At 37.3% G+C, this 21,236-nt stretch overlaps 1 protein-coding gene across 2 annotated transcripts in view; it reads left to right on the top strand.

Moving 5' to 3' along the window:
- kcnip3a (Kv channel interacting protein 3a, calsenilin) overlaps positions 1–21,236 on the top strand; it is a 78,558-nt gene that overhangs the window by 33,808 nt on the left and 23,514 nt on the right. The window contains exon 2 of one of the 2 annotated variants that reach the window (XM_077224519.1): positions 6,702–6,889. In XM_077224519.1, the coding sequence (XP_077080634.1) occupies positions 6,702–6,889 (188 nt within the window). The remainder of the gene's footprint in view (positions 1–6,701; positions 6,890–21,236) is intronic. The other variant, XM_077224520.1, reaches the window with a different exon arrangement.

Genomic DNA, 21,236 nt, shown 5'->3' on the forward strand with positions numbered 1-21,236 from the left:
GTGCGTGCGTGCGTGCGTGCGTGCGTGCGTGCGTGCGTGTGTGTGTGCAAACATTTGCCCACTGCCCATATACGCATGTCTATGCTTGACAGCATGACTCCATGTGTATGAACTGAATAGTGTGTGGGATTGAGTCAGACAGTGCTGGGTCAATTAGAGGGATCGAGAGAGATTATCATTGGCAAGTAGTTCTACGATTATTCCATGATTGAGACATCATGGGAAGGTTTGGGAAAAAATATGTGGATGGAGCTACAATAAGCTTTGAATGGCCCACACATTTTTCATGGGTTAGCCTCTCTTGTCGATTTGTCTCATATCAAACACAAATGAGCTTTTTGGCATGACTGTGTGGTTGTAATGCAAGGGTAAATAAAGAACTGGTTGTTTGAATATGTACAGCATTTTCTTTACTCAACAAACACTATACAATTTATATATTAAGGCTATTGTTTTATATATTTGAGGAGCATAAATTAGTGTCTTAGTCTTGCATTTGTCGTCAATGCATAGCCATACTGTATACTAAATCGCCTGTGTGAAGCACTTCATCTTTTATAACATGAGTTTTTGGCCAAATAAGAGAGAGAGCGAGAGAGAGAGAGACAGAGAGAGAGAGAGAGAGAGAGAGAGAGAGAGAGAGAGAGAGAGAGAGAGAGAGAGAGAGAGAGAGAGAGAGAGAGAGAGAGAGAGAGAGAGAGGGAGAGAGAGAGAGAAACTGAGCACCAACATACAGTAGCTACAGTAAAATGTATATTACATGTAAGTTGATGAACACGTAATGTGATGCACTTGCTGCCGCAGATGTGGCCATTCTAGTGACAAACAATACACACATACTGTCCTGCATTTGCTGGTCAAAAACCTTGTAACTCCATTTGAGCTTGATGTTGGTAAAATGTTAATAATAACATTTAACTCTTTTAGAAATATTTTATTTTTTCATTTCCTGAAAAGTTTTGGACATACAAGGTTTTTACCTCACATATTCTCAATATATTCACAATGATTGTACTGCTGGTATTAAATTAATCAATATCATGAATAATATTGTGAGTTCCGCACTTTATTAAAAGACTGTAATTAGTGAGAGTTCAGTTCATTTCCGTGAATCATTTCAACTGGTTCATCACTCAAATATTTTCACAGAAATCACCAAGTGGTATATTTTCATGTATTAAAATGTTTTAGTAAGTAAAATTTGCTGTTTATTTATTTATATATTTGTGAATTGTTACACATTCATCCCTGTTTTCAAAGTCGTTCTAATACCTAATTTGCCATTTTTATCGCACTCCCAGTCATTAATCCCAACCATACTTTTAATCCAGTCTCCTTAGACTTTATGCGGCAAGAGCAGTGGCTCTTCCATTTTTTATTTAGCCGATTACACTCACTGTCAGGATTGAGCCCCCCTTCCCCCTTTACAGCATCTCAACGTACTGGCTGTCTGATGTGTCATATTCTTTGACAGTCCCTCTCTCACCTGGTATTTAGCTCCGTTTCTAGCGATTGTGTTTCAACCCGGCTCATGCTGCTCAGCATTTACAGCTTGGCCTAAACCAACCTCTCCCTGAGAGCCTAATCAATGTCTGTGTTTATCTCTATAAAAGCCCTCTCAGGATGATGACGGGCTCCTTTGTAAGTTTATGAAGAGTGAGGCGGCCGTCCAACCTCTACCTGCCATGCTTTTGTGTGTGCTAGTAAAAGAGACTTTTGCCGTACTGTTTCCTCCTCGCTCTCCCTCTGCCGATATTTTATTGATGGGGTTTTTATAGAGTTAGAGTCTGAATAATTGAGTGCTGAAAGACAAATGAGTGAAGCTTTGCTGTGCAGGAACGAGGTGTAGTACAGTGCGTGTCAGGGGGACTCCTTTAGTAAACAAGAACAGTCCTGTTTTTTAAAGTTTGACGATGACAGACAAGGCAGGGGTTAAAATTACCTGGAATGATCCAGAAACGCTTCCGCCACCAAATTACAATTATTGGGAGTTTGTTTATCCAATCTGTTCCATATGTGTTTGCTCCAGTCCCGGTTTTGTTGGTTCCCATACAGGTGATCCTGTAATAACTCTTGGGCTGAAATAACTCTTGGGAGCAGTGAAATGCCACATTGTCCCATTAGGTTGCTCAAATGTTGGTATTTTTCATCTTTCTCCATATGTCTTCACTTGGCAAAGGTCATTCTGAAATAAAGCGGTATGTTCAGTATTATATGGCCCAATCACAGGTTCTTCCGGTCACTATTCTTCCATAAGAAATATTCTTCTCAGGGGCGGTTTCTTCAATAGGGCGATTGGGCGACGCACCACCAAAGTGTGAAAGGGACTTTTTCAATCACATTCACAATCTCATTCAACCACAGAGTTACGCTCACAGACCGTAAAAAAAAAATAGGTTACGCCAGCAGTCACTGTGCCTCTGGATATAGTCCAACCAGCGTCATGTCACGTTCTGTGGAGTCCCGCCTCTTTTTGGGCGATTTCACTCTGGCTGAGAATCGCCCAGAGTGTTCCCATAGACTTACATTCAAAGACCTTTTTTTTTTAACTGCAGGCACTGCAATGCATTCTCTATGGTTTCCGGGAGGGCTCGCACTAACGTGCTTACGTCATCATACGTATCCTTAACTTGTGCAGCGATTGGTGGGAACAAACATACACTATTAAAAATCTTTAAGATTAAGTGACAAATAATATTTGAAAACAATTTTGAATTTGAACAACAAGAAAAAATGAAACACTACTTTAATTTATTTATCAAATGTGATTAAAAAATAAAAAATAAAAGAGAACGAGAGTGAGAGAGACTGTTGGGACATCTCGCGAGTTGTTGAGGCCAGTTGAACTTGAACGTCATGGCGAACACAGTTAATTTTATCGTGTCATTAATTCAGCCGTCGTAGTAATCAGGATATTTCAGGAGCAAGTAGCAACAGGAACAACAAGATCTAGGAGGGCCTTGGGAGAAGAAGACAAGCAGAGGCTGTCTAAAGAGGTATTTATTGCTGACCATTTAAATACTCGAGGTGTGGAAAATCTCACTTTGTTTTTACAATCAGTTTAGGAAAGGATGGTAGCAGTCTTTTTTACTCCTAGCATTGTACTTTGAAATTTAAGATAAGCTGTTAATTTATCCATTGCATGGGTGGACCTTATCCTTATCAATCATCCAAACATTTGCCCCCCCTGAGAGATTTTGCAGGAGCCGCCACTGATTCTTCTTACTGTACAAGAGGCACACATTGTTGTTTAATTCAGTTCACCATGCTGAATACATTACTAATCATATGCTCACCAAGGCTGCATTTATTTGATGAAAAATACAGTAAAATATAAAAAAAAAAAATGTGAAATATTATTACAATTTATAAGAACTGTCTTCTATTTTACTATTTTAAAATGTAATTTACTCCTGTGGCGTCAATTCACCAAAAGCCAAGGTATGGTAGACTCTGATGACATCATCCAATTTTACTCCCTCGGTGTGACAGTTCAACTTCCAACTTTTTACAGCACTTCAAACTCAAAAGTCTAAATATTAAAGGTGGGGTATGTGATTCTCTTTTTTGTCCATTTTTTAAAAATAACTTGAAATCCTATTTCCTAACCCACTTACAGCACTGAGTTAGAAGCACTGAAATGAAAATTAAGCAATTTAATCATCTGTGGAAGCGGCAGGACTCGAAAAACTCCAGCCAATCATTTCCGAGACCACCTAGAATCATTGGACAGTAAGTTCGTCAATCAAACGGTCGTACCACACCCCCCTCCCCCCAGCGCGCGTGACCCCATTCGTGCGCATACTCAAAGCTCGTGGCGCATGCGCATCTTGTCAGTAAAGCCGGTTCCATGATTAGTAGTAAATCGTCATTACAATCTCTCGCGCATCTGAGTTTTCGCTCGTGCATGATTGCGCGTCCATGGTTCTTCGAATGGGTGGAGTCAGGGCCAGCGTTGGAGGAAAGAAGGTAGGAACATTTGAATTGTGTATTTTCAAAATCTGCCGGTCGTTTTCCAAATCACATACCCCACCTTTAACTAATTTAAATGTTACCATGTTACATGTAAATGTATGTAGGCAAAATCACAGTCTAATGAAAAAAAATAATTCTTCAAATTGCGAATGAATTTAGACAGCGAGTAAAGAGTGCTTCCATCCCTGAAGCTGTCAGTCAGGTCACCACAAACTCACTGAGTTTAAAAACTCCCATATAAATCAATGAATCTGTCAAAACTGCACAATGAATCTTTTATTTACATCATGTCTCCGCTTTGTTTGTTACAATAGGGGCTTTCGCGCCGGAGGAACCTTTTCATAGTTTCTAGAACTATTGGCGGAAACTATTCGCACCACAGGAACTAGGAACGATTTTAGTTCTAGGAACTCCTTTTGGAGGAACTACTTAAGCTTCTATTTCAGAGTAGGGTCTAAATCAGCGCTAAAGTAATTACCAGTGACATTAGTGTACGCTGATTGACCAAACGCACTCAAAAAACACCAACACCCGCCTGCGGCGAGCAGGACAAGGCGAGGTCAGTGAGAGAGCGGCACGAGGCCGGTGTTGTGATTACTGATGAGCGAGACCTGCGATACGCACCTCACGGAAGAGCTACGGAGGCATGAAAGGAGGAGCGACGACAATGAAGAAAGAGAGAGGACCCGCCCTGGACTGATTTTGTTATGTTTTGTTTATAACCTCACATGGAAAACAGTGATAGATGGGCCTCTTAATCTTCACGTTAAGGAGAAAATCCAACGCAACTTTGAGGGGATCAAGCAAAACATGATCGTGAATTTCTTCTCAGCTAGCGACATTGGACATCAACCACACGGCATATGCCAATACCATTTAATATACTGCATACTTTCTACGTATAACAGTTCTATCTAATAACGTGTTAGACAGGACGGTTAGACAGATCAAACCTAATGAACACAGAAAATGCGAGTACTTTTCCTAAAATGATGATCCATTCTTTCAAAACAATAAAACCAAAACATATTCAGTAACTAAGCTGAGTAGCCAAACATGACAAAATATGCAGCGATAGGCTACATTTGTTTCTCTCAGCTTTACACAAACCATCAATAAGAGTGAGTAGCGCCACAAGTGCATTATGTGTGCAAACACAAAGCAATGAGTCGCGATTGATAACAAAATAAGACATCTTCACACAGCACCCGCATGAGAGAAAACATTAGTTATTTCAAAACAAGACGTAGAGCAGTTCTTCAACAGTGGAAAGGTCAGCAAGAGTTGAGAATACTTGATTCATAGTTAAGATCATTTGGAACACTGAAATCCCTCTGTATTGTTCTGAGTGATTAATTTTTGATTGTCCAATCCTAGATAAACAGGCAACAACAGTGTGTAGATAATGGTCAGCTTGACAGTTGAATTTGTGGATCTTATCATTGTGTAGAAACTAGTATGCTCACAAGTATGGATGGGGGTATGTCACAAGATATTCCTCTGTCAGTGAGAAATGTAAACATGGCCTCCACCAGGGCCATGTGACCCAATGCTTTATGAAATCATTGTTCAAAGCAATGCTGATATGGGCTTCAGAAACAACTGGTTTTCATCACTTGTCGAGATGTTTGAAATGAGTCTTGACTTGAGTTGGTATTAGTGAGGAAATAGAGGCTGTGCAAGAAGGAAACATAAACTGAATTATAGTGTAACAATACTTTACTTCTCCATAGTGTTACTGCAATTATTGTTACTAGTCTAACTAGTAACCTGTCTAACTATATGAACATTTGATGCTGATACCAAGTTACCACAGTTTTATTGTAAAAAATAATCTTAAAAGGCTTAAATCAAAAAAATGTTGCCTCTATATCTTGATTTGAATATTAACTCTTGTTCTTAATGACAGGATTCTAAGAAGGCATAATAATCTCTAATGACAGATCATCTTGTGACATAATTTCTGATTATGTAGTCAGCCTGTGGGCTGTGATGATGTCAGTATGGCTGATGGCAGGTCAGAGAGTTTTGCATGGCCTTTTTCATAATTTATGGTTCATGCCTATATATTTGCAGCAGACTAAGTTTAGATTCAGAGGCTGATATGAAACATTTCTACGTGTAATTTGTCATTTCGCTTTTATTTTTTTATTTTTTTACCAAATAAATAACCTGAGGACAATAAAAGCTCATTTTATTCGTAGACTGACATAAACCTAATTTATTCACTTCTCCAATGCAACAACATGACAACTTCCTAAAGAAAAATATGTAGGCTTATTGTGCTTTAGGTTACAAAAAACATCTTCCCCTTCACCCTTAAAATCTTCCCTTATGCTTTGGCTGCCTTGCAAGCACTAGTATTTTCTTTAGCAACTGAAAATCTAGTTTTGTTTATTTGTTTTGTTGGCAGTTGTAACCAAAAAAACAGGGAACCCAAAAGCGAATAAATCAGTTAATGTTTGAGTGATGTCATCTTCAAAATCTGTCCTCTGAACGCAATACCATCTGTTTATATACTGTATGCAATATTCACACCCCTGAGGACAATTATGTCTTCTCTGAAGTACTTTCAACACTTAGTTTTGTCTTGCTTGTAATATAAGCAAGACACATTCTACCATTTGCTGTGTAGAATTTAATTTAACCCAAACACACATCTTGCAAGATTGGATCAGCTGAGTGAGAAGAAATAGGCTCTTTGTGATTGTCTGTTTCTCACCCAGGAGGATGGCAAGTTGGGGGATGGCAGTCTGCTGGGTGATGCCAATGGGCTGGAGCCTGGCACAGGCCGACAGAAGGCGAGTGGCAAATGGCAGAGGCCTCGCTTCACACGGAAAGCCCTCATGAGGTGTTGTCTGGTCAAATGGATCATCGCCAGCACCGGACCCAAAGAGCAAGGTGAGACAGAGAAGTGGCGAAAAAGCTACAGGAGGAAATGAGGTTTTAGGAAGGCCTGCTGATGGAGTGTTTCTGCATATTTGACGGTGTGACACGTCATATGCTGGATACGCTGGACACAAGCGGTCCAAAAAAGAACATAAATTGAATTACATAGAGGAAATGCAAGTGAAATGCAGAGAAATTGATGGTATATTTTAAGATTCGGCACAATAACTTTTGAGCACATCCTTTTACTTACTAGATTGATCACAATTTTTAACTTTTGTACTGCCCCTTTCAATGCAGTAACAATGAATGATGACTAAAGCATTCAGTCTTTAAGAACACTAAGTGTCTGATTAAATCAAAAACTGTCAGGTGCAATGTTAACACAAAGATGACATACATTAGACCTGGCTACGAAAAAAAAACCTTCAGGTTTCTCCTGTAACATGTTCTCCGACTGGTTCTCTATTACATCCTTGATACGTAGTTCCTATCTGTAAGCTTGCGTGGGACATACAACAATTTCTAATCAAATAACGTCATTTTTTATATCATTACCAGCCATCTGGTAAACAGTAGTCGCAAGCCTTTTGATCACGTCGCTTCCCCTGCAAAAAAACAACAAAACAGAAACGTTGTCCATTTAGACCTGAATGGATAGAGAAATGGCCATGCCTAAGATACGAGACTGTCAATTGAGAAACAATTGATTAACAAACCAACATTTAGCTGAAATTCACTCAAAATCGTCCTTTCCAGTGAGATATTAACTCGAGAACTGCTGCAACTGTGATCTCAAGATCCATATCAATCTGATTCATGAACAAATCATCCAGGTCTGTGTTTCCCAAAAGCATATTAAGCCAAGGCGGGGCTTCATTTCAGTACAAACTTCATTTAAGTCTGTTCCTCAAGCTTCAAAATATTTGGAACATGAGTCATACGAACCACTAATTATACTTTTATGGTTCGTTTTTATTGTTACCAGCAGAGAATCCATACAAATACATGCATGCAATCTTTATATAATGACATCATCCACCTGCTTATCACTTTGTCTCCATTAGTAAATGAGTTCCGAGGTAGCTTGTAACCACAGATGTTGAGCCCCGACCTCAAGAGGGGTGGCATTGATCAAATAGACCTCAGCAGAAGTGTCTCTGTTGAACATGGCACAGGGAATGGATTCAGGTTGATTCAGTTTTGATCGATCTGTTACCACTTTCTTCACGTAAGCTAGCCCTCTGTGGGCCATAAATGAGATTGTATCAAAATAGAGGTAAAAGCCAACCTTCTAAAAAGTACTGCTTGTTCAAACGTTGTTGGTTTTATTAGCACTGTCAGCTTTGAATGCAGAGAAGTTGTCCGGCTTCTATACAGTAATACTGCCAGTTCAGGTTAGGTTATCTTACATTTCTTGATGGCTCCAATAATCTGGAGCTGATTTTCATGATTGACAGTAGGGTTTGTATACAATTTTTGTATTTTTGTGTATTTAGATATTGTAAGTTGGTTATTGTTAATATGGGTTATAGTTCTGTTTTTCAATCTGTTTAATGTGAATGTGTAGTTCTATTTTAAATTATGGGTCAATGGCATGCAGTTCTACAGTGACTATTCTAACCTCTTCTATGTAATTTTCACGAGTACATAATTGAATAGAGTAAAGAGTATGCACATTTGGCATACTGTCTGGGCTCAGAATTTTAGCCCGAACCCAGAGTACTACCCCGATATCCGAGGCTGGGATAGGAAGTTGGGGTGGTGGAGGGATGCTGGAAAACTGTCGAGGGACAGAGATGAGTCGGCTATATATACTGTATATTGGCCTCTTCTTGCTGATTGGGTAGATTATCTAAACGGGCTCCTCACGAATTTTGATGAAACATAATTTTATATTTTTTGGGACATAAAGTCAAACAAGTCCTGATATCATAATAAAGACAAACATGTAATTTAAATGGTTTACCTAGTGAAAAATAAATATACTAAAAAGTATTTGAAATGCATTTATTTTATGCTAAGTATACTACAAATACATTTACATATTTATGCACTTAATATAAAAACCCTGCTGTTGGTACTAAATTGGTATACTTATAGTCTGCTTAATTGGAACAACTAATTTTTTACATAATGCACTTCAGTTATCCGGAAATAGTGCTGAAGTTCAACTAAAGATATACTTAAGTATATTTGATTGTGCTAAAGTGGAACTATTGCAAGTATACTTTAGGTACACTTAACATATCTTACATTTAAAGACTGATATTATACAATGGTCATACTATTCTTACTAATAGTGATATTAAAACACATTGTAGGCTTAATATTAACAAATGTACTTTGTGCAATAAAGAAATACTCCAAATAAAGTGTAATTATATGTATAAGTCTCAAGTGATATGTCAGTAATTATGTTAATGGATTTGTAGTATACTTAGTAAAAATAAATGTATTTTAAATACATTTTGGTAAAGGTTTGGTAAAGGTAAAGGTAAAGTTAAAGGTTGGCATTTCTTAGAAATAATATATTTTAATAAATATTTAAATGTATATTTTTTCTGCAAAAACAAGTCTTGAATTAGATAATTTTAGATTATTTGAATATATATGACTTATGATATTTGTAAAAAAAAAACTTACATTGAAAAAACTATTAAAAAACATTTTTAAAAATTAGTAAGATACTCACATGTATTTAAGGTGTAAGGAAAATATGTTATTCATTTTTACTTGATGGTTACATTTTCAGAGTCATTAAATGTGAACTTTAAAATGATGTACAGTAAAATCAAGGGTGTCCTTTATTTTTCCACTAAAGGTAGCATGCCTAGTCCCAGATGTTGCATTTCATTATGTTCTTCAATGTGCTCAGCTGGTGTCATCTGGTGGTTATATGAGGAAACACGTTTGTGTGATGCATTAGCTCAAATGGAACAAAGACTTTAATCATGTTGTACACATCGTTTTTTGAAGACAATGCTTTTATGAATGCTTATGAATATTTAATGAAGTGTTAATATGTGATATATTAGTAAGTCATTATGCTATATTGATTTAATCGGTTTTTTTTTTTTGCTCTCAAGATTGCTGAAAGAGCTGAGAGAATCACTCATACGAGTGTTGAAAGAGACACTGAAACAGTTTGTGGCACCATTAAAAGAAAGTGGCTCTCTATAGGCAGGATCAGGAAATCAGAGATTGGCTTGCAAATGGGGAAATCAGAGAGGGCTATTGGAAGAGTGAAATAAGAGACGAAGGATGAGAAGTGTCTCAGAATCAAACTAGTGGCCTTGTATCTACAGTAGCTCTAAAAACTATTTAAAGCTTAAACCACACTTAAAAATGTATCAATACATCGGATCATGAAATAGTTATTAAAGCAAGAGAACGTAATATCAAGTGAAAGTATTAAAGGGGTCCTTGATTTTTTTTTTTACTTTTGTTAGTGTGTAATGTTGCTGTTTGAGCATGACGCTCAAAGTTCAATGCAAAGGGAGATATTTTCTTTTACAGAAATCACTTTTTAAAGGGGGGGTGAAATGCTGTTTCATGCATAGTGAGTTTTTCACACTGTTAAAGAGTTGGATTCCCATGCTAAACATGGACAAAGTTTCAAAAATGAAGTTGTAAGTTTGATGGAGTAATTCTGTTCCAAAAATACTCCTTCCGGTTTGTCACAAGTTTCGGAAAGTTTTTTTTCGAATACGGGCCTGTGTGACGTCAGAGTCGCCGGAATTTCCTTATACGGGTCTTAAGGCCAGGGCAAGACAACATTGCACAAATTTCCAAAGAACCCAGCGTTAAGGGACCTGTGGATGGATTTTGTTCTTCCAGAGCAGCAACGGAGTTGTGCAAGTGTTTTTGTTTGTTCCCTTCATTTCGACAGTAATAGTTTTATAAACAAGGCCCAGTTCAACGCCGGATTTGCAGATCGCCTAATACTCAAAGATGGAGCAGTCCCAACGATAAAGGTTCACGGTCGTGCGTTGGAACCGCAGGCGGTGAGTAAAACTGCTTCAAATGTCTGTGAGTTGTTAACTATCGGCGTGTAAGCACAGAAAGTAAACAACATGATCACATACAGTTAATGTATCTATGGAGCATGCGATGTATGGTGTGTGTTTAAATACATTTGTTTAGCTGGCCACTGTAGGTGTCAGTTTGTTTATTGTAAAAATAAATCATGTCCTCATAAACCAGTCTGTCTGTTTACAACACACAAATGTTGTAAAACTCGCGCATGACATGGTGTTCTAAAAACACTGCGCTCAAGTTCAAATCATTTCTATTTTTAAAAAAACGCTCGAGACCTTATGTTTTTCACCCATTTCACTGCCCATCTCACGTTTTTGTGAGCAAAAACGCGTTCTGTATGAACGAGCCCTTATATTGTTTAAGTTATAAGTTATAAGTTATACCGTTCCAGTAGGCCTACACACCACATAGAGACGTCCTGCTGTAGTCGTTGCTGATGCTGCTGGTCGTCTTCAATCTCAGCCCTAGGATCTGATTCTGGATCAAAAATGTATGGCTGAATCTGATTGTTAGGCATGGTTTATTTTCGGATGTCACTCACAGCTTCCAGACGCTCTCAACGCAAAAGCTTCGCGCGCTCGTGTCGTGATTATTTAGCTCCGCCCACACGGTACGCCTCCACCCGCTCGGGTTTTTCCGGAAAGACTCGGTACAGCCTATCTTTCTTTTATAAATATAATAAAACTAAAGACTTTTTGGAGATATGAAGGATGCAATACTACTCTATAGGTACTCAAGATTAACATGAGATTGAGTGAAACTGAGCATTTCACCCCCCCTTTAAGGACTAGCTGGAACGGCTGGTAAGAATTACAACGAGCTTCTTCCCGGGTTGGTGACATCACAAATCCTCAGATTTACATAAACCCTGCCCACAGGAACATGCAACAAAGGGGGTTGGGCCATGTTGGGCTGCTTTAGAGAAGATGAAGAGGAGTTGTCACTGTTTTTTACACCCTGAACATCTGAACATGAACAGTGAACCTCAAAGTTTGTCTGTGTGCTGCACATTTTATGGAGAACAGCTTCCAGAAGAGAGTACTATGCAGGCTATACACACAAAAGCTTCTCCTGAAAGACGGAGCAATTCCCATTTTGTCGACACAATCTGTTGTTTATGGATCACAACTTGCAAGTATGTCTTATTATTGTAGCTGTGTTGTCTATTAACAGTTCTAACTATAAGAGTTATGTAGTTGCTTTGATAGCTATGATGTAAAGCTTTGCCTCCGCTAGCCTGCTAGCTAACATTACAGTATTGATGTAGTGTACACTGTAGCTTTTGTAAGCTCTTGCTTTTGTAAGACTGTTCAACGCCCCTTAGGAACATTATCCATGATTTTGTGATCGATTACTGTTTGTATTACCACAGTTTTCCAACAAATATGATGAAATGGAGGATTACAACATATCTATAAGAAAATTACAAAAAAACATACCACTCTGAAATGTCCTGTGTAATCTGTGCTTGCAAAGTCCATGCTTGAAGTACGTTCAGCACAATCTTCTTGTTTGTTAACATTGTGAGGGTCTGAATCGGGCTCGAAATGGTTTGAAATTGATGTCATCGTTAATATTTACATCTGAGTAGAGCTCGCGGTTAAAAAGGGGTGTGACATTTCCCGAACATGCGCTGAAGCACTGCACACTGGGCCAGCTAACCAAATCAACGGACATTAAGTATTACGGAATGAGGGACTTCTTTGAAAAAGACACGTTAAACCAGACTGGGGAGTGAGGAGCTGTAATAATGAAAAATATGTGAAAAAAATAATGCGCTTTTTTTTAACAATCAAGCATGAAAATATATTCAGGGACAACCCTAAAACAAGACTTCATAAAAGGGCATAATAGGACCTCTTTAAAGTAAGATTCATGTTTGTTTATATATATATATATATATATATATATATATATATATATATAAGTATTTGGTATTCGGAAAGTTCCAAAATGTCAACATTTTGTGGATTAAATTCATTTTTAATGTGAACTCTGCTAGGACACCTGTTTGAACTTCAGGGAAATTGACTTAAAAGTAATTGAAAAAATGTTAGTTTTGAGAAGTTGTAGCATCATTTGTTTAAATTCCACTTTGTTAGATTATTTGATGTCTTCTTAGTGTACAGCATACTGTACATGCGTCCTGCGAAACTTGAGCATTCTGCTTGTCATCCCCTCTCTCTCTCTCTCTCTCTCTCTCTCTCTCTCTCTCTCTCTCTCTCTCTTTCTCTCTCTCTCTCTCTCTTTCTCTCTCTCTCTCTCTCTCTCTCTCTCTCTTTCTCTCTCTCTCTCTCTCTCTCTCTCTCTCTCTCTCTCTCTCTTTCTCTCTCTCTCTCTCTGATCAGTGACACTTCCTGTTCATAGCTTTAATTCCTAGACAGTCCAGGATATGTTCAGATATATACAGCAGAACTCCGTCAGAACACTGAAGACCTCACTAGCTGTTTGGTTTGGATTACTGTCCACGTCTGGATTGGGAGGTGTAACGTTATCCAGATAGCAAACCAGCAGTGTGTTCTACATTGGGTCACATTGAGACTTTTCTGCACTTCGCAGCAAAACCCTCCAGCACTGGATCTCAGGAAGTTAGTATGGATTTGTTGATTCATTAAGAAAGAAATGGGTAAAGACTAATTTGACAATCACAGCAGCCCAAAGGAAACTCCTCTTCTAAATTTGATCTTGACTGGGAAAAACCTGTGATCTGGGAACTCTCTTTTAAGTGAGGAGGAAGTTTGATGTCATACTGTTTTTGAGGTGAAGTTTTTAGTCTGTCTTCTGGTGATGGTTTAATAGACTTTTTCCGTTGTGTGAGTTACAGTAGTTTAACAGTGACTGTTCGATCAGCTGTTGAGACATTCAAGAGACGTTACTGAAGGACGAGAGACATGGATGCGGTGAACGACTTTAAGAATGACTGTCAGAAGGAGTTGACCAGCATGCTGAGCTGCTTTTTCGGCTTGGTCACCGGTTCTTTTGCCCAAGGTACTTCCTTTGCTGTGATCTGTCTTTTTACATTCTTTTAAAATTATTTTGACTCCTCACTCTTTTACACTGAACTTTATGAAGTTTCTGCACAACTGAAGGTTTATGTTGTTAGGAGCTATCAATTGTTTCTCATAACAGATCTGAGACCGTGTTTAATCTTGTTTTTTTCTTCTTCTTTTTTTCGAGTGAAAATGTCTAAACATCCTTGAGATACATTTACTTGAGAAAAAATAATTTGTTTTTTACCATCTTGCCACATAGTTTTGTTTTTTTAAAAGTGGAAAACATACTGATCAGGGCTTTTCATTTAGGGTGGGTGTAGTTGCAGCATGAGATAAAATGAACACATTATTTTTGGACAGGCAGGTCTATAATCACTTTATCGGATGTTTTCATCTGCTAATGGTGTAATTGTGCTGGTCCGTTCTTCACTGGACTCTGATTCAGTGTAAAACAGTCTGGCTGTGTGTGTGTGTGTGTGTGTGTGTGTGTGTGTGTGTGTGTGTGTGTGTGTGTGTGTGTGTGTGTGTGTGTGTGTGTGTGTGTGTGTGTGTGTGTGTGTGTGTGTGTGTGTGTGTGTGTGTGTGTGTGTGTGTGTGTGTGTGTGTGTGTGTGTGTAACACGAGTCCTTTAACTTTCACTAAGTACCAAAACATTGTTCTGTCTCACTGTTGGTCAAAGGACAGATGCTCTAGTCTTCCAGGTGAATAATCGAATTAGTCCAGTTCAATTTGTCCTGTCTTTTCCTTTGACACTACTGAGACTTACTCACCCTCATGTTGTTCCAAACCGGTTCCTTTCTTTCTTCTGAGGAATACAAAAAGATACATTTTGGCAGAGTGTTCTAACCAGCTCAGAGAAAACACATTATGTAAAAAAAAAATCCCTCTATTTGATTTCCATTTTGCACATGTCGTATAGAGATGTGAACTCTGGGGTCAGGAGGGAATGAATCATTTCCAAGCCAAGACAGAAACTGGTAATTTCTTCTCTGATTTTGTGTTGAAAATCTGCAGAAGACTGTGGAATGGATTTAGCATGGTAAAATGTGTTAAATGGAGATGAATGATATTGGGCCTTATTATTATAAATCTTCAGAAAATGTTAGCCACATTTCACAAATCTTCCACATTGGTGTCTTTAAGCTCTGTATAGATCAGGCCCAGCTAACAAACAAAAATATGTTCTAAGAATGTTTTGCCAGCATTGCCATTAAGTCATGAACTCATTCATTCTGAATGTTCTCTGCACATTCAAAAATCACTTTTTTTAAAAGTTTGTTTTTCTTGGTTATGCAAACGTTCTGGACAAAGTTGTAACATTAAAAAGTGTTAGATGAACGTCCAACTAAAAAAGTTTCAGAAAGAAAAGTTCCATAACTGATGTATGAATAATGTTTTGTGCTAAGTTTTGATAACATTATAAAGATCAGATAACTTTGAAGGAACTTTCTATTAACGTTACTGGAAGAACTTTGAGAGAACCTTGCCCGAACGTTAGCCAAAGTTCTGAGAACGTACCATTAAAATCCCATGACTATTTGACTGAAAATGTAATTAATAAAGAGTGAAAAATAGCTTTTAAAGGATTTTCTGTTCGCATAAAAAGAGTCTGGTTTTTACAAGATGGAAAGATAATAGAGTAATGGACAATCTTAGAAAGAATCAGTTTGATAATATTTTAATTTTCTGAAATCTGTCAACAAATATCTGTTTGAAATAAGCTATATTGTCTTGACTGCTTGCAAGTCTACTTTTAAAAAAGACTGCGACAGGAAAATAAATTGCGGCATCAGCAGGGGCAGTGCAGATTTAGTAACAGAATATGATCATAAGTCTTGCTAATTAAGCATTTATATGTGCCTTAAATAGTCAGATCGACTCAATCTGTTGTCTCATGTTTCTGTGGCCTTCAGCCAGGTCAGCCAATGAGGACACAAAAGACAGGAAAGAGACTTGTGACTGTGTAAATGTATCACAAACCAGCATCCACTAGCCCCTCACAGTGGACAGTGCAGTCCATTACATTACACACTATTTCTGTCAAGAGTTTATTGCCATTCAAAAGTTTGGAGTCAGTAAGATTTAATTGAAAGAATTTAGTACTTTTACTCTGCAAGAATGCATTAAATTGGTCAAAAGTGACAGTAAAGACATTTATAATGTTATAAAATTAAAATAAATGTTGCTATTTTTAACTATCTATTCATCAAAGAATCCTAAAAAATGTATCTTGGTTTCCACTAAAATATTAAGGCCTAATCCTGGCTTAATCTAAACCCTGAAATCAATCGTATTAAATCACAAAACATTCTATTTTCATAATGAAAACTTTCCTAGCATGTTTTGAACGTTGCCAGAATGTTAGTTAGTTTTGGGTTCCAAGAACATTCCTGAAACCAAAAATTGTTTGCTGGGAAGTAGCACAATTATTTTTAACATTGATAATAATAAGAAATGTTTCTTAAGAACCAAATCAGCATATTAGAACGATTTCTGAAGGATCATATGACATCAAAGACTGGAGGAATGATGCTGAAAATTTTTGGGAAAAAAAAAAACTTTTAAAAACTTTAATCAGTTCTCCTCTGGCCAACGAACGAATAGTGTATGATTATGATTCAGGCAGATTGGATTGGAACATTCAGAATATTATTCATTGTATGCATGGTATGCAGTATATAGTCTACCACTGCAGTTACAGTGCTTTAATTATCACTGTTGTTGACTGCCCATGCCCATTTTTAAAGACGCTTTGATCTGTGCTCAACGCAGGGGTCTTGAAGCACATCTGTTTTATTCATATACTCATATTAATATTTTCACCTCTGTGGGGTGGTCATGGTGGGAGAGGGAAAATTTTCAAACACAGGCCACAGCTAGGATAGAAAGAGTGTGTGTTGTGTTTTAAGTGAAAGGTCATTGTAGCACTTTGTCTTTGAAGTGTCTTTCTCCCTCACATGTATCTATCTGAGTGTCTGACCCATAGTCACCAAACAGACTGCTCAATGTGCCTTTGCACCAGACACACACTATACACGCACACACACACACACACACACACACACACACACACACACACACACACACACACACACACACACACACACACACACACACACACACACACACACACACACACACAGGTTGTCATCTGGTTTCTTGGAGAACAGCTGTTGGTTCATGCTCATTGTGGTTCCTGTTTTTAGCATATCTAGTGTGGTTTCTGTATCAGTCTATAATGGGGAGCGTGATGGCAACGCTCTCTTTAGAAGCGCGTCGGCGTTTCTCTCGACCCAGCTTCCTGGCTGACTGTCGTCACAGTACGGCTCGCTATCATCGCTCAGGTAACGCTTATCAAAACAATACTCTGTCTTTGAGCCGTCTGTGTTTTGTCACTTTTAATCGTTTGATACCCAAAGCCCGTTCAGTTTGGCATGTTAAAGACCCATTATTGTTACTTTCATTGTAAAGTTATTAGAAAACATCAAAAGTTTTTTTTCTGGTTTTCATTGTAAATGTATACAGTTTATTATATAGAATAAATATGGATGAAATGCAGATACATAGCTGGCATGGACTCAAGCAGCGTCCTGCAGCATATCATGCTTGCTCACTGTAAAAAAAAAATGAAACATGTTGGTCTAACTTAAAAAAGTAAGTTACCTGGTTGCCTTCATTTTAGTTCATTGAAATTAAAAATTTGAGTTAATCCAATGAAGGAGATTGGCTTAATGAATAGAACTCAACATATTATTTTATCTGAAGCACATTAATTATTTAAGTTGATTTGACACAAGAAAATAAGTTGAGATAACAACTATTATTATTAATATTATTATTATGCATGTAGTTGTTTGAACTAGTATTAATAGAGAGAATTATTCATTGAGAAAAAATGTTTTGTCACATGCAACCACTGGGTTATTTAGTTAAATTTAGTTTAATTTAGATCTTAACTTAAATGCTTAAATGTAATTCATGAAGGGTTTGGAATATAGACCTTTTTAAATAAGACACTGATTATTGCAGAAGTGAAGCATCTTAAAAAAATATGATTATTACTAAAATATGTGGAACAGACTTCAGACAACTCATTGGGATTTGCTTCAATAATGGCCGGAAAGACCTTAGCGAATCCTACCGACCAAAAGAGTACAACAGTTTAAATAAGTACATGGCAAAGGTGACATGAATTATTAAATCATTTTCCTGTAATATGATTGGTTCTTCATATGTGTAATTCTCTGTTACTATGTAAAAGCAAATTTTATTGCTATAGTGTTATGATATTTTATTTAATTATATAAAAAAATAATTGTGTATATATATATATATATATATATATATATATATATATATATATATATATACAGCTGTCTGCTTTTGGTTCCTTTTTTGATATTTTCAGCACACACTCACTTTGGCCCAAGTGCTGGGGACATTTAGTTATAAAAAAGCAAAACTGTCCATGTGAGGTGCGTAGACCAAAAGAGGGAAATGATTTAAAAAAGCCTCTATCCCTCTATCAATGAAGAAAAGGACTAAAAAATGTTTCTTAAAAAGAAAAAAAATTCCAGGCTTTATTTGTCTACCTTCCCAAATAGAAGTAGCATTTTCTAGAAATAGATTTATGGGTCATAACTAGGCTTTCAATTTAACACTTTAATTTTATACTATGTAGCAATGTTCAGGGAAGAAGGAGGCGGGAACCGGCGAACAATCAAAATAATCTTTATTTAAAATAAACAAACTAAAATACCGCCAGCAGCCCCTCGCGGACGACTGCTGGCTTACCCAAAATAAACATAACGGCCATCAGCCCCTCGCGGACGACTGCTGGCTAAAATAAAACACAAATACAAAAACCAAAACACAACTAAAATACAGGCCTGTTCCTCTCTCGATCATCAACGTCGTCGCTCCTCCTTTATGCTTCCGCTCCTACGTGAGAGATGCGAGACCGGTGTGCTTCACAGGTGTTGCTCATCAGCAATCACACCACCGGCCTCGCGCCGTTCTCTCACGTCCCTCGGCCGTCCTGTTCGCCACATACTGTATATAAAACGATGTATTAAAATTGGTCTACATGCGTATTTAGCTATAAAACTGGTCGTTTTGAGCCACAGTCAATTGTAAAATGACTATAAACACACACATAGGACACACATAGACATTACACATTGGACTCTTAAATGTCAATAATTCTTTGATACATTTGGCTATTAGTTGAACATTGATGTCTTTTATCTATGTTTGCTGTTGCTTCAGTTTTATGAAAGCAATAAGCCATTTGGGTCTGTGCATTGCCATTACTCAAAATTCGCATAAATGTCTGTAAATGGAGTTTCCTCTTGACCAAGACTCTCATAGATTGACTGTCTCTCAGAGGAGGAGGTGATGAGGCTCTGGTAGACGGAGCTCATCCTAACACTGTTATTTTCTTGGAGTACGGCTGACGATGAGTGGCGCCAATCCTAAACACAAAAGAACCGATCAATCCCACAGACTCTAGTTTATATGAATTTGAAGTTAAAGAACTCTTGCCTTTGTGTTTTCTGTGCTGCAGTCTGGATTAGAAGTGCCACCCTCCTCCCATGTGTCTTCTGCTGTTCAAAAGAATAGTTACTATTTTCTGTGTTAAGATTTACGTTAATCATTGTAATTATTATAATAATATTTTACCTGTTTGCCTGCATTTCTTGCAATATCCATGAAAGCAATGATACAAAAGTACAATCAGCACCATAGCACATATGCAATATAGCACATAATTGATCCACTCTGGAAAGAATAATTCATAAAACCGATTATCATTGCAGTCATGATTTTAACCTCATGGCCTTGTTATACACTCAATATACAGTATTTGAATCGTTAAAAAGTAAAACAAAGAAGCATTATGATGAATAAGTAGGCCTGTTCTCAGACTTTTGTACCCTACTGTATGTTTTCTCATAGTGCATCAACATCTTCACCATAGTTAAGTGTTATTTCAAAAGACTGTGGCTCTTGAAATACTGCAGAATGACTATAGACTATTTTAAGCTGAGAATGACAGGTTGAACGTATGAGTATGTGCTGTACGTACGTATCCCTAATAAAGCTTCATTGTGTGCGGATGCTGGTGCCTCTGTTGTCCAAAACACTTGAGGAAAATTAAGATAAACAAAAATTAAATGGACAGTTTTTCTCAGTAATAATCAAGCAAATATCACGTTTTGAGAACAAAAATGTATTATGTTAATAAGGAATAATTCACCCAAAAATACAAATTATGTCATCACTTACTCACCCTACTGTTGTTCCAAACCTGTATGACATTTGTTTTGTTCTCTTGAACAAATAAGATATTTTGAAAAACAATGTTGTTGTTTTTTCCCTTTGCTGTTGAAAGTCAATATCATTTGGACACTAACGTTCTTTAAAATATCTAATTTTGTGTTTCGCAGATGAAAGAAAGGCAGGTTTGAAACAAAATAAAGGTGAGTAAATCATGACAGAATTTGTATTTTTAGGTCTTTATTTCTTGAAACGTAAGAAATCCTCTGGATATTTTGTAGATAGCAATCAACGAAATTATACGGAAGCAAGTATATCAGCATATTCAAACCAACCACGAGAACAAGCATACATAGAGCATTTAATACTTTGGGACTAGAGCTTCATTAGAAGATATTTAGAAGAAAAAAAACTATTATTGAACAAAAATAATTGCTACTCACTTGCAATAGGAAATTTAAGTAATGTTGACAATGCTTCTTACTTCTAAAAGCTTCAATGGGGCTTTTTACCCTTGAGCAAAAAGAGACTCCACCTTAAACTTTCAGAGCACTCCTTCTCACTGAATACATACAGACAGACTGACAGAGAGACAGACAGATAGATAAGGTTTGCACAGTGATGTGTATTGTCCAGCAGAGGGCCCTGTACGTACGTAGTCATCTGAAGTGAGGTTCTTCTCGAACGGAAGGCTGAGAAGTTCTCCTCAGAATTAAACAATAGAATTAGACGGTCTAGTATGTGCGCATGACCCCGTGATCACGGCATAAAAATGCTATCGAAACTTAATTTTGGAAAAAGACCTTGTATTAAACATCTTTATATTAACTGGCTTTCTGTTAATGCAATAGAGTGAATGTCAACCATCTGCTAACATTATTCAATGAAAAAATCAATAAGTAAAATTTACTTTTTTTACGTTTTTGCACGCATATTTTTAAGTAAATTCCACTTATGGAATTAAGTCAAATCTACTTAGCTAAGTTGAGTAAAATTAACAAAGAAAATAAGTAACTAACTTGGCCAATTAAAGTTTGTAGAGTTGAAGTGTACTTTGCA

Source organism: Siphateles boraxobius, unplaced genomic scaffold (assembly GCF_051911475.1).
Source record: "Siphateles boraxobius isolate OS27281-9 unplaced genomic scaffold, OSU_SipBor_1 9, whole genome shotgun sequence".
Taxonomy (NCBI): Eukaryota; Metazoa; Chordata; class Actinopteri; order Cypriniformes; family Leuciscidae; genus Siphateles; species Siphateles boraxobius.